Source organism: Thunnus thynnus, chromosome 9 (genome assembly GCF_963924715.1).
Source record: "Thunnus thynnus chromosome 9, fThuThy2.1, whole genome shotgun sequence".
Classification (NCBI taxonomy): Eukaryota; Metazoa; Chordata; class Actinopteri; order Scombriformes; family Scombridae; genus Thunnus; species Thunnus thynnus.
In genome coordinates this window covers 34,370,065-34,382,635 of record NC_089525.1, presented here as the reverse complement: position 1 = coordinate 34,382,635, position 12,571 = coordinate 34,370,065, and the positions used below count along the sequence as shown (strand labels likewise).

The following is a 12,571-nucleotide window of genomic DNA, read 5'->3' as shown; positions in this document are numbered from 1 at the left end:
ATACTGGGAGCTGCCCAGTTCAACCAGTCTGATAAAAGCAGACACTGAGCAGCTCCACTGGAGCAGCTGGAGGTTGTAGCTGCCTTGCTCCAGGCCACTTCAGCAGTGTACAGTGAGGGAGGGAGAGCTGTATGGAGGGTTGTTCAGAGCTGTTGGGACTAAACCAAACTGACTGATGAAGCAAAACACTGAGCTGAAAGCTACAAACAGACTGAGCTGTTGATTCTCAGTGGGATCAGCAGGACTAGTAAAGCTTTATCACTACAGGGAGTCATCTGATTCTCTGTTCACATCCAAATATCACTTGATGGACCTTTAGCCTGTGTTTGTCTCTGTGTGGACAGACATAATGTGAGCTCATTCTTCATGATTCCTTCACAGAGTGGACCAGGAGAGCTCAGAGGTTCCCAGTGGTCAGTCTGCCCAGCAGCATCAAACACACCTGGACTCCATATTTATGGTCTGTACATGTACAACAACTACTTTTACATCTTTTCTGTTCACAACCATCTCCATGCTGCACTTTGTAGACCAGTGGATTGTCAGTCTGTCCAACATGGATCTGATGTTTGCTTCATGATTTCAGTTTGATTGTGTCATTCATGTAGTATTCTGTTCCAGCTGCTGGAGGAGAACATCATCACCTTTGTGAAGAATGAGCTGAAGAAGATGCAGAAAGTTCTGAGTTCAGATTATCCAGAATGCCTAGAGAGTCAGAGGGAGGATGAGGAGGTTTTGGACGATGAAGAGGAAGAGCAGAGGAGGAGAAGCAGAGAGGCATTTCAGAAGATCACACTGCACTTCCTGAGGAGAATGAAGCAGGAGGAGCTGGCTGACCGTCTGCAGAACAGTAAGAGGATTTCTATAAAAATTTAACATGATGGATAAATGAGACATTAATGATGGAGGAAAATATTTTTTATAGTCTTTTGAAATATTTACTGATACTAATTTATTCGTTGATTCTATTTTCTGTTTGTTCATACAGAATCTCCTGCCATGTTTAATCATAAACTCAAGTGTAACCTGAAGAAGAAGTTTCAGTGTGTGTTTGAAGGGATTGCTAAAGCAGGAAATCCAACCCCTCTGAATCAGATCTACACAGAGCTCTACATCACAGAGGGAGGGACTGCAGAGGTCAATGATGAACATGAAGTCAGACAGATTGAAACAGCATCCAGGAAAACAGACAGACCAGAAACAACAATCAGACATGAAGACCTCTTTGAAGTCTCACCTGGAAGAGATGAACCAATCAGAACAGTGATGACAAAGGGAGTGGCTGGCATTGGGAAAACAGTCTTAACACAGAAGTTCACTCTTGACTGGGCTGAAGACAAAGCCAACCAGGAAATACACTTCACATTTCCATTCACTTTCAGAGAGCTGAATATGCTGAAAGAGAAAAAGTACAGCTTGGTGGAACTTGTTCATCACTTCTTTACTGAAACCAAAGAAGCAGGAATCTGCAGGTTTGAAGAGTTCCAGGTTGTGTTCATCTTTGACGGTCTGGACGAATGTCGACTTCCTCTGGACTTCCACAACAATGAGATCCTGACTGATGTTACAGAGTCCACCTCAGTGGATGTGCTGCTGACAAACCTCATCAGGGGGAAACTGCTTCCCTCTGCTCGCCTGTGGATAACCACACGACCTGCAGCAGCCAATCAGATCCCTCCTGAGTGTGTCAGCATGGTGACAGAGATCAGAGGGTTCACTGACCCACAGAAGGAGGAGTACTTCAGGAAGAGATTTAGAGATGAGGAGCAAGCCAGCACCATCATCTCCCACATCAAGACATCACAAAGTCTTCACATCATGTGCCACATGCCAGTCTTCTGCTGGATCACTGCTACAGTTCTGGAGGATGCTTTGAAAAGCAGAGAGGGAGGAGAGCTGCCCACGACTCTGACTGAGATGTACATCCACTTCCTGGTGGTTCAGTCCAAACTGAAGAAGGTCAAGTATGATGGAGGAGCTGAGACAGATCCACACTGGAGTCCAGAGAGCAGGAAGATGATTGAGTCTCTGGGAAAACTGGCTTTTGAGCAGCTACAGAAAGGCAACCTGATCTTCTATGAATCAGACCTGACAGAGTGTGGCATCGATATCAGAGCAGCCTCAGTGTACTCAGGAGTGTTCACAGAGGTCTTTAGAAGGGAGAGAGGGTTATACCAGGACAAGGTGTTCTGCTTTGTCCATCTGAGCGTTCAGGAGTTTCTGGCTGCTCTTCATGTCCATCTGACATTCTTCAACTCTGGAGTCAAACTGCTGGCAGAAGAACAAACAACATCCTGGTGGTCTGAAGGGTTCAGAGGCAAATCAACACATTTCTACCAGAGTGCTGTGTACGAGGCCTTACAGAGTCCAAATGGACACCTGGACTTGTTCCTCCGCTTCCTCCTGGGTCTTTCACTGCAGACCAATCAGACTCTCCTCCGAGGTCTGCTGACACATACAGGAAGTAACTCACAGACCAATCAGGAAACAGTCGAGTACATCAAGATGAAAATCAGTGAGAATCTGTCTACAGAGAGAAGCATCAATCTGTTCCACTGTCTGAATGAACTGAATGATCATTCTCTAGTGGAGGAGATCCAACAGTACCTGAGATCAGGATGCCTCTCCACAGATAAACTGTCTCCTGCTCAGTGGTCAGCTTTGGTCTTCATCTTACTGTCATCAGAAAAACATCTGGATGTGTTTGACCTGAAGAAATACTCTGCTTCAGAGGAGGCTCTTCTGAGGCTGCTGCCAGTGGTCAAATCCTCCAACATAGCTCTGTAAGTACAGGATAGTTATTTATAGATTGATTTATTGATTTATTGAAAAGATAGTCAAAGAAATTTTTTCAAGAGGGGAGAAAAATCAATTATTAAGTATTTCACCAAATGTATTCTCCAGACTGAATGGCTGTAGCCTCTCAGAGAGAAGCTGTGCAGCTCTGTCCTCAGTTCTCAGCTCCCAGTCCTGTAGTCTGAGAGAGCTAGACCTGACTAACAACAACCTGCGGGATTCAGGAGTGAAGCTGTTATCTGCTGGACTGGAGAGTCCACACTGTACACTGAAAACTCTCAGGTCAGGATTCATCAACCTGCTCAACTGATGACCATTTAAATTGTGATTTATATGAGTACATAAACACGTGGACTTTTCTCTATTGAAATTATTTTCAGACCAGTTGTGTATTTATACTTTGTGAGTAATTTTCTATTTATATATTTTTATTAGTTTTGCTCTGTTTCTGCTGTTGGAACCTGAAATACCAGAGAGGAGTTTTAAGATCCAAACACTGATTGGAGAACTGTGTAACTGGCCCAAAGTAAAACACATACAGACAGTTATTCAATGGGCAGATTTTTAACAGTTATAGTTTCTTTTAATGTCAGAGCAGTATCTGTATTTGGATGATAGTGATTTTTACTCACCATGGTGATATGTCAGTGCACCCCAGTTGTTATGTGGTTAACCACCAATTAATTTTTGTTTTGTTTCAAACAACCTTAAAACTCTGTATGATTACTGAAACTGAATGAATGAGTCAGAAATGTTTCCTTACTGTTAGTTTTTTCCACAATGCTCAGTCCTTATATGCCACATTAGTTGGGATTGTTCTGTATTCAGCTGTGAGCATCTGTCACCTGCAGCTCTTCATCTAATCAACTCACGGTGGCTGTTTCTTATTCTACTATTCTTTTATTTATACCTAATTTTATGCAGTGAAGAGTTAGCCGTCGTCTAACATCATGTTGACTAAGGTTACAGGAAGCTGAACTACCTCACAAGAAAAGCCTTACAGTGGTTAGGCACTTGAATTTAGAGTGACTAAAAGTATTAAGCTTAACTCTAAAGATTACAGAAACACATGATGGTGATGACAGTAATAAACACATGATCTCAGATCATGTGACGTGTATTGTCTTGCGTGTCTGCAGTCTGTCAGGATGTCTGATCACAGAGGAAGGCTGTGCTTCTCTGGCCTCGGCTCTGAGCTCCAACCCCTCCCATCTGAGAGAGCTAGATCTGAGCTACAATCATCCAGGAGATTCAGGAGAGAAACTGCTGTCTGCTGGACTAGAGGATCCACACTGGAGACTGGACACTCTCAGGTATGGACAGACAGGTTGTCATCATTTCAGAATACAAACTGCTGAGTCTTAAAAGAAAAAGGGAAACGCTTAAGATTACAACCTGCAACGTACAGTGTAATTGCTCTATAGTTACGGTGTAATCTTTTGTACTAACGATGTACCATTAGAGTCTGTACCAATATAATCAGTGGCGGCTGGTGACTCAAAAAATTGGGGAAGACAGGAGGAAAACCAACATGGAATCTTACAACAAACCACATCATACCATATCATTGTTCCCCACCCGATGAAATCGGAGGGGTGGAGGGCAGTTTTATATGCCAATAAAACAATTTTCTTCCAAAAACAAAAACCCCGGAGTGGTGAAAAGGATGCTTCTTTAAAGACATTTATATATATTGTTTCTAAATAAAGATATGTTCATTTTAGCCGTGGAGTGGTTTACATGTGTCATTTTAACAAAGTTAAATTCAAATTTATAGTATTGTTCTATTGTGACAACAGATTTATGTTCTCATCAAAAGCAGACAACATATCACATGATTTACATGTGTTTCCTATGTATTTTCTTAGTATACAGAAATATATAAAGTACTACAAAGCTTATAATGTGATACAGGTACAGATCAGTGCTGAATACTAGAAATACTGAACACTATAAACGTTCACAGATCTAAAAGTGTAGGTTCACATCAGAAAGTATTAATGCATGCATCAAATACATGACTTACACACTCTTATCTATATGCACCACATACAAAATATAGTCTACAAAGCTGACATGTTAACTTGTTATTCTAGTTACATTTAGCTTATTACTCAATATATGGTTCAGCTTAAAAACGAACTGAAGAAATTGTCACAAGCAAGCAGCCAGACCTCCTGCACAGTCATCCACTAATCACACAACATCATCAGGTGACTGAACAACCACTCAATTAAAAACAAGAGTGAGTTCAGACATTTCACTGTAACTTCAACAAGCAAACTACCCACAGCACATTATATGATATCTGCTGCATTCTTGTTAAGGAGATAAATTCATACAACAGCCACAGAGACATTTAACCATCAGGGATGAAATTAGCAACCAAAGAGACAGAGCGAGAGAAGCTGTCTCTGACTCACGTTATCTGATGTATGGAGTGAGATTTGTTTCATAATGATTTGTGTGAACAGAACAACAATCTCTGTGTAAATGTGTAATCTGTAAATATAAACACTTTCCACAAACACAAAAAAACTGATTTGTAAACTCACAAAAATACTTTGCAAATATAAAACAGATCTGCAAATACACAAACAAATTCCACAAATAAAAAAATATCTGTGAATACATTATATTAATTTAGAAATAAATGAAAAACATTTGTGAATATCTTCCTAACATTTACAACTTTCCAACAGGCATTTGTGAACTCAGTTTTTATTTGTGAATCGAAAAAAACATTTGTGGATCTCAGTTCAAGGCGCGTGGATTTGCTTTTTACACACACAGAGTTTTGAAACAAACTTTCCGCCTGTCCGGATGAAAATCCACTCGTATCACTCGGTCATTTTCGGATAGCACGTGATCGCCTGCTGACATCATTTCCACATTTCCAAGTAAGAGCACGCAGTCTTTCTGTGAGCTGTTTTTTTTCTTCAAATTAATCAATCAGCGATAAGTAACGTGCATTCATTGTTTTGTGTTAATGTCACACAGTGAGTATTAGTGTGTGTTTATATGTTCTGTGTATATTATCTAGCTCACACTTTTGTATACATTTCTGTTTGAGTATGAAAGGCACGAGGATGCTTGTGAGCAATGTTCAGCTCTCCAAAGCGGTAGTTTGACTGCTTCTTCAGTTGGCAGTTATCAGCCACGTCATCCTTTATATTTTTCATTTATTCTTTCAGATGGGTAAAAGTGACAAAGCACTTCACATCTTATTAGTGGTGTATCCTTACTAATGTAGTTAGGTTACATTGTTTCATTGAGGCTACGTTAAGTGTAGTAAGATATGACAAGTAACAGCATCCTGGTTAAAGTCTTTGATAGAATGGCTGTTGGTGTTGATAGTTATTTTGGTTTAGAAACGTCGTATTGTAGTTTTATTGTTCATTGTTAATATGTAGATTACGCTAAGCTAACATTAACTACTGAACCGGCATCTGTTGCCATGGCAACAGTAAACATTGATGTTGCAGGCTGGGAGAACGAAAGCAGGGAGCAGGGTTTTATACATTGTAAATACGATTAAGATGCATTGTAAATAGACCAGAAGTCATACCATCCAACCTGAAGGGGCCACTTTAGAAGATGCTGGTGACTCACATCCAGACATTTGTCCACAACCTTTTAATGCTAGTCTAATCAGTAGAAAATTATGGGGTAAGATTTAGACATTTTAAGCACAGCATTTAAGAGATGACTACTTTTATCTACCGCTTTATTGTTAAACAATAACAAATAAATAAAAAAATAAACGCAGCTATTTATAACACGATGACTACAAATGCAAAATGTAAGTGTAAGTGTACCTCCAATGGATCTAACCCATACAGTCTATGGCACTGTTTACACCTGGTATTAACATGCGTCTCGGGTGATCCGATCACAAGTGGACAGCTTTAAGTACGTCTGTTCACACCTGGTATTAACAGTAATGTTTATTTTCACATTCTGTGTTCTTCTACACATCCGATAGGTCAGCTGTTACACACTCAGTCTACGTTCAACAGCCCGGAGCATGAATGTTTATTGTTGCCATGGCAACAGATGCCGGTTCGGTAGCTAACGTTAGCTTAGTGTGCATTCTATCAAAGACCTTAACCAGGATGTTGTCATTTGTCATATCTTACTAGAGTTAACGTAGCCTCACTGAAAGAATGTAACCTAACTAAACACGGTGCGGTTCACACAGACAGCTACATTAGTAAGGATACACCACTAATAAGATGTGAAGTGCTTTGTGATTTTTACCCATATGAAAGAATAAATGAAAAATACAAAGGATGACGTGGCTGATAACTGCCAACTGAAGAAGCAGCCAAACTACCGCTTTAGAGAGCTGAACATTGCTCACAAGCATCCTCGTGCCTTTCATACTCAAACAGAAATGTATACGAAAGTGTGAGCTAGATAATATACATAGAACAAATAAACACACACTAATACTCACTGTGTGACATTGACACAAAACAATGAATGCACGTTACTTATCCCTGATTGATTAATTCGAAAAAAAAAAACAGCTCACAGGAAGACTGCGTGCTCTTACTTGGAAATGTGGAAATGACGTCAGCAGGCGATCACGTGCTATCCGAAAATGACTGAGTGATACGAACTAAACTTATATTATACAAAAGTTTGGTTTTGCCTCTGCTGTTAAAACATTGAGTGGTTCATTGAATGTTTGGTCAGATGTAGGCTAAGCGTGGTATGAGATTGAAAAGCCGGCGCACACTTCAGGAACAGTCCTGCACTTTGGCTCCACAGCAGTTAACACCGTTTTCTCTCAGGTAACGTTACATCCAGCACTGACACAGTGAAACAAACGGATCAGCCCGGAGCTCCACGGTTAAATAACATGTAGTTGATCAGTAGGAGGTTTAATTTTTCCCGTAGGGCCCTGGTGAGAGGCGGCTCAGGGAGACGGCGGCAGGTGGAGGTGGTGGAGCTGCAGCTGCAGGCTGCCAACATGGCTGCATTAAATTACCAACAGCAAGGATATTAGTTTTATTTTATTATTGTTGCTTATATGCTCAGTTCACAAAGTGTGTGAAGAGTTCATTCTGCTGACTAAAATACATTTGTTGGATCATAGTTAGTGTTTTTGTGCTTTATTGCTGTTTAAATGTAGGATATTATATGGCTATTTAAACATATGTCCGCTAGTTGTTCTATATGGCCGGAATTCTGGAATATTAACGGACATTTTGGCCGTCAGAAAAGTCTAGCGTCTAACCCTGGTCTGCATCTGTTATTGTTCAAGGAAATCCACCGTTAAAAAGACAAGTTGTTTTTTTTAAATAGATGCACAATGTTTCCAAAGTCAACGAGTAATCGTGTTAAATAATCGTGATTATGGTTTTTGCCATAATGGAGCAGCAGTAATATCATGTCCATGTTTGCATGCTGAAAGAGAACGTGCTGCTCTGACCCCCCTCCTCCTTTCAGGCTGCAGCCTGCTGGAGTCCGATGGTTGACACCAGGTCTGAGGAAGTGTAAGTGTGTTTTTCATTTCATTCATGAAAACAAAGCAAACTTCAAACTGTGACATCACTCATTCACATCCTACTGAGGATGAAGATGATGTCATCATCAAACAGATGATAGATCAATAACTGCAGCTGTATTGTGTCTCGTTCTCTCCATCAGATTTCTGTCAACTCACACTGGATCCAAACACAGCAAACAGAAGACTCAAACTGTCTGACAACAACAGGAAGGTGACATGTGTGGAGGAGGATCAGTCATATCCTGATCATCCAGACAGATTTGATTACTGGTATCAGCTGCTGTGTAGAAATGATCTGACTGGTCGCTGTTACTGGGAGGTCGAGTGGAGAGGAAGAGTTCGTATATCAGTGACTTACAGTGGAATCAGAAGGAAAGGAAACAGTGAAGACTGTTTGTTTGGATGGAATGATCAGTCCTGGAGTCTGACCTGCTCCAATGATGATGGTTACTCTGTCCGTCACGTTAAGAGAAAAACATTCATCTCCTCCTCCTCTGCCAACTACGTCTTCTTCTCCCGTTCCTCCTCCTCCTCCTCCTCCTCTGTCTCTAACAGAGTAGCAGTGTATGTGGACTGTCCTGCTGGCACTCTGTCCTTCTACAGAGTCTCCTCTGACACACTGATCCACCTCCACACCTTCAACACCACATTCACTCAGCCTCTGTATGCTGGGTTTGGGTTTAATCCTGGTTCCTCAGTGTCTCTGTGTGGTCTGGAGGAGGAAGAGTCTCCTCCTGTTAGAGAAACTTTCTCACTGCTGACCAGATAGTTCAGTCTGTACAGGATCACACACAGCTGATGGTATTTAGTACCAACATGATCTCTCACTGCTTGTAAATGTAAACATGGTCTCCACATGATTGACAGTTTGTTTGTAAAATGAATCAAATGATAAACTGAGTCCAGTTGTTGTTGTTTTCTGTTGTTAGTGTATTAGAAAGGCTTGAACTGTAATGGGATAATGGGAATGGGATCTTCACAATGTTTAGTTGTAGTTCTTCTAGTAGTTTCATAGTAACTGTGTTACCTGATTCCTTCACTTATTTAGAGATCACATGACAAATGATGGTCAGAACAACAGGCCTCCTATTGGCTGGTTAAATGAACACCTCTAATGGTGAAGGCTGAGGCTCAGCAGCTGGAGTGTGGCTGCTTTTATGCTGCGTTCATATCATATTGGAATGATGCTAATTATGAGATTCTGACTTGTAAATAGAATTCAGGTCAACATTCAAGTGGTAATTATGAAGTGGAAAAGCTGAAAGCTCTGATATTTACTGGATATGGTGGATTATTGTCAATAACAGTATTTTTGAGCCTCATTCCACCAACTTTGTAATCATGCAGCCGTCTTGATTTGTTGTGTGGCATGAACGCTGGCAAGTTGTAAACATGGGAATCTTTCCCGCCTCTACCATCCATCCCATATGATGTGAACACAGCATTAGAGATGAGAAGTCCAGGAGCTGTTGTGTGTTTCTGACATACAGGAAGTATTTAGTTTTTCTCTGGAGTGTTTATTTAGTTCCTGTGTAGAGAATAAAGTTCATGATGATCAGTAGCTGATGTTAGTTTTCTCCATTTATTTTTGAGTGTATGCATGTTAATTCATATCTAATTTCATATAGTAGATTGAAGGTATTTGACAGTTTCAGGACTGTTTAAAGTGTCAGTTTAATGTGTTTAGCTCACATTCAGTCTGACAGCTGTTGTTCATTGACTGTTTCTAAATAAGTTGTGCATCATCAGCACTCAGCTGTCATGTGTGATTAAAGCTAGCAGGTGTCACTGTTTATTCCTTTGGTTCATACTGACAGAGATACGATGATAAATGCTGATGAATATTAGCGCCCTCTGGTGGTCAGAGTAACAAACTACAACACCATCCTGCACTGTTCAGGAGTTTGTGAAATGATGTTCAGAAATCATTCAAAGCCTTTTGGCTCTTTGTACATCCATGAAGATGTTTGTGAATATGTATTTGTAAATGATGATGATGTCTGAATAAAATGTGTAAATGTCAGTAGATTCAAAGCTAAAAACTATGTGAACCTCAGCACTCAAGTTCCCACACATATAAGTTACAGCTGCTCATTTTCTCAGCTGGTCTCAGACCTCTCAGGAGGTTTTATTCTCTTCAGTTTGGGACTCTTCATTCATATCATATCTTTCACCAAACTGCAATTTTTCCTTCTTTTTATTTAGTTTTGTCTTATTTCTATCTACTATGTTTCTATTGAATTATTTTAAATTCCTATTTAAATATCTTATAAATGGATTTTGTACTTCTCTGCCATGATTAATTCCTGGCAGTGTGGAGGACATTTAGAAACATTTAGTCCTTCATTTAGTACTCATGTATTGGATAATTACATGAGTAAAACCTAAATAATGATACATATTATTTATGTTGTTCTATTGTGGGTATTTCTAAAATCCTGGCTACAGCCCTGAATATATAAACCAAAATAATGTATTACAAACAAACAATGGAGCAAAATGAATACGTAACCATGGAAACAATCCAAAAGAAGAATCCAGTTGGATGCATGGACAGGTGTTTACTCCTGAGAGAGACAGTCACAATATATTCAGTTTAAAATGTGTAAAAGAAGAGTAAGATCTGTTGAGAAATGTGTTGAGCGGATCACAGACATCTGAGTGTGCAGCTTGTTCTGCTCTGTGATATTTACTGACAAAGATCTCAAACATTGCTCAGCGAATTAATGGAGCATCATGCTGCTGTCAGGGCGGATGTTCTCTGTTTCTTTGAGCTCACCTTAAATCTCAGTTTAACACCTGCAGGATTGATGACGTCACAACCAGTTTGGAGCCAATCGTGGTCCAGTATGTGACTTACACAAGTGTGATGTGGAAACTTGAAGCCTCCAGAGCACAAACACTGAGAATGGACTTTACAGTGAAGCAGTTCAACTCTGCAAACTAAACATATTTAAATATTTACACATTCTGGATGTTTAATGAAGGATGAGATGTCATTTGAAGAATTTTTAACTAATAAATTAACCTTTTTTCATGGGAAACCGACATCAGACACACATTATTATTCCAAGCAGAGTATTTTTATATTCTTAAAACGTGCGGAGGATCTTTAAAGTTCAGAAAGTCTGTGACGACACAACTGACGTCAGTTAAAGTCCGTTTTTATTTTTTACATCGACTATAAAACTTTTTTGGGTTTTTGTCAGAGCGACTCAAAAACGATCAGTTCTGATGGTGTTTATTGATCAGATTGATAGATTGGATTCATGTTCTACAGACACACTGTGAGATACATAATCAAAGTCTAAAAATACATCATGTGATATTTCTAAAGGAACTTTACAACATATCTGATATAATTTGTTGATAAACAAAATTGTAAGAAGAAAACAACAGTGTCAGGTGTTTGGGAGAGTTGCATCCTGGAACTATTTGTTGACCAACAACAGCCGGGTTCAGTAACGTCCTGAGCGGATGGATACACTGTTGTTTGTCAGGAAATAGTCCTAAAATATAACTTCTGCTAGCAGCATGAATGTAGAAATGGTTCAGACTGAAATATCTTAACTACTATTGAACAGATTGCTGTTAAATGAGTTTCACACCTTCATGTTTCCTGCAGGATGAGGAATAATAACTTTGATCTGAGTTTTCATTTAGCGCCATCATCTGGTCAAAATGTTAACGATTAAACAAACAGATAGGATGTGTTCATTACTGATCTTTAAAGGGTGTTTGTGTATTTTTAAATACGTTAATTCCTAAAATACTGAACTATTCCTTTAAACCTTTTTTCATCTTCACACAGAAGAAACTTTGAATGTGTTGAACTTTGTTGTTTTATGTCTGAATTTTTATGTTGGTGGATTATTGGGACGTTTTGTAAAATAAAACTTTCTTCACCTCTGGAGTTTTTTATGAGGTTTTATTTATTTGGCAACAGAATCATGAAACACAAAATTAAACATTTTAACCCTAAAAACAACAAATTATGTTTCTGTCAAAATGCAAAACAAAACTTTAAAGTAGCAGCTTCAATGTACCCTTTAAACAGTTTCAGTTTGATCTGATTTTAAAACAAACTGAAATAACTTGTTCCAGATGTTTCCACCACATCCAGAGTCAGATTTTAAATCCTCAACGTGCTGAAGTTTCCTCGAATCTCTTCAGGAAAAATGAGTTTGATGAAACCAACAGAGCTTAAATCCAAAAAACATCCAAACATTTTGTTCTCGGTTTCAGTGAGTTTCAGTA

At 39.4% G+C, this 12,571-nt stretch overlaps 1 protein-coding gene across 2 annotated transcripts in view; it reads left to right on the top strand.

The window, feature by feature from the left end:
* Positions 1 to 12,571, top strand: part of LOC137188651 (NLR family CARD domain-containing protein 3-like) — a 38,476-nt gene that overhangs the window by 10,226 nt on the left and 15,679 nt on the right. Inside the window, exons 6-12 of one of the 2 annotated variants that reach the window (XM_067598237.1) lie at positions 382 to 460; positions 622 to 850; positions 989 to 2,783; positions 2,905 to 3,078; positions 3,936 to 4,109; positions 8,254 to 8,300; positions 8,455 to 9,875. In XM_067598237.1, the coding sequence (XP_067454338.1) occupies positions 382 to 460; positions 622 to 850; positions 989 to 2,783; positions 2,905 to 3,078; positions 3,936 to 4,109; positions 8,254 to 8,300; positions 8,455 to 9,083 (3,127 nt within the window). In that variant the 3' untranslated portion in view covers positions 9,084 to 9,875. Of the gene's footprint in view, positions 1 to 381; positions 461 to 621; positions 851 to 988; positions 2,784 to 2,904; positions 3,079 to 3,935; positions 4,110 to 8,253; positions 8,301 to 8,454; positions 9,876 to 12,571 lie in introns of those variants that run through there. The other variant, XM_067598238.1, reaches the window with a different exon arrangement.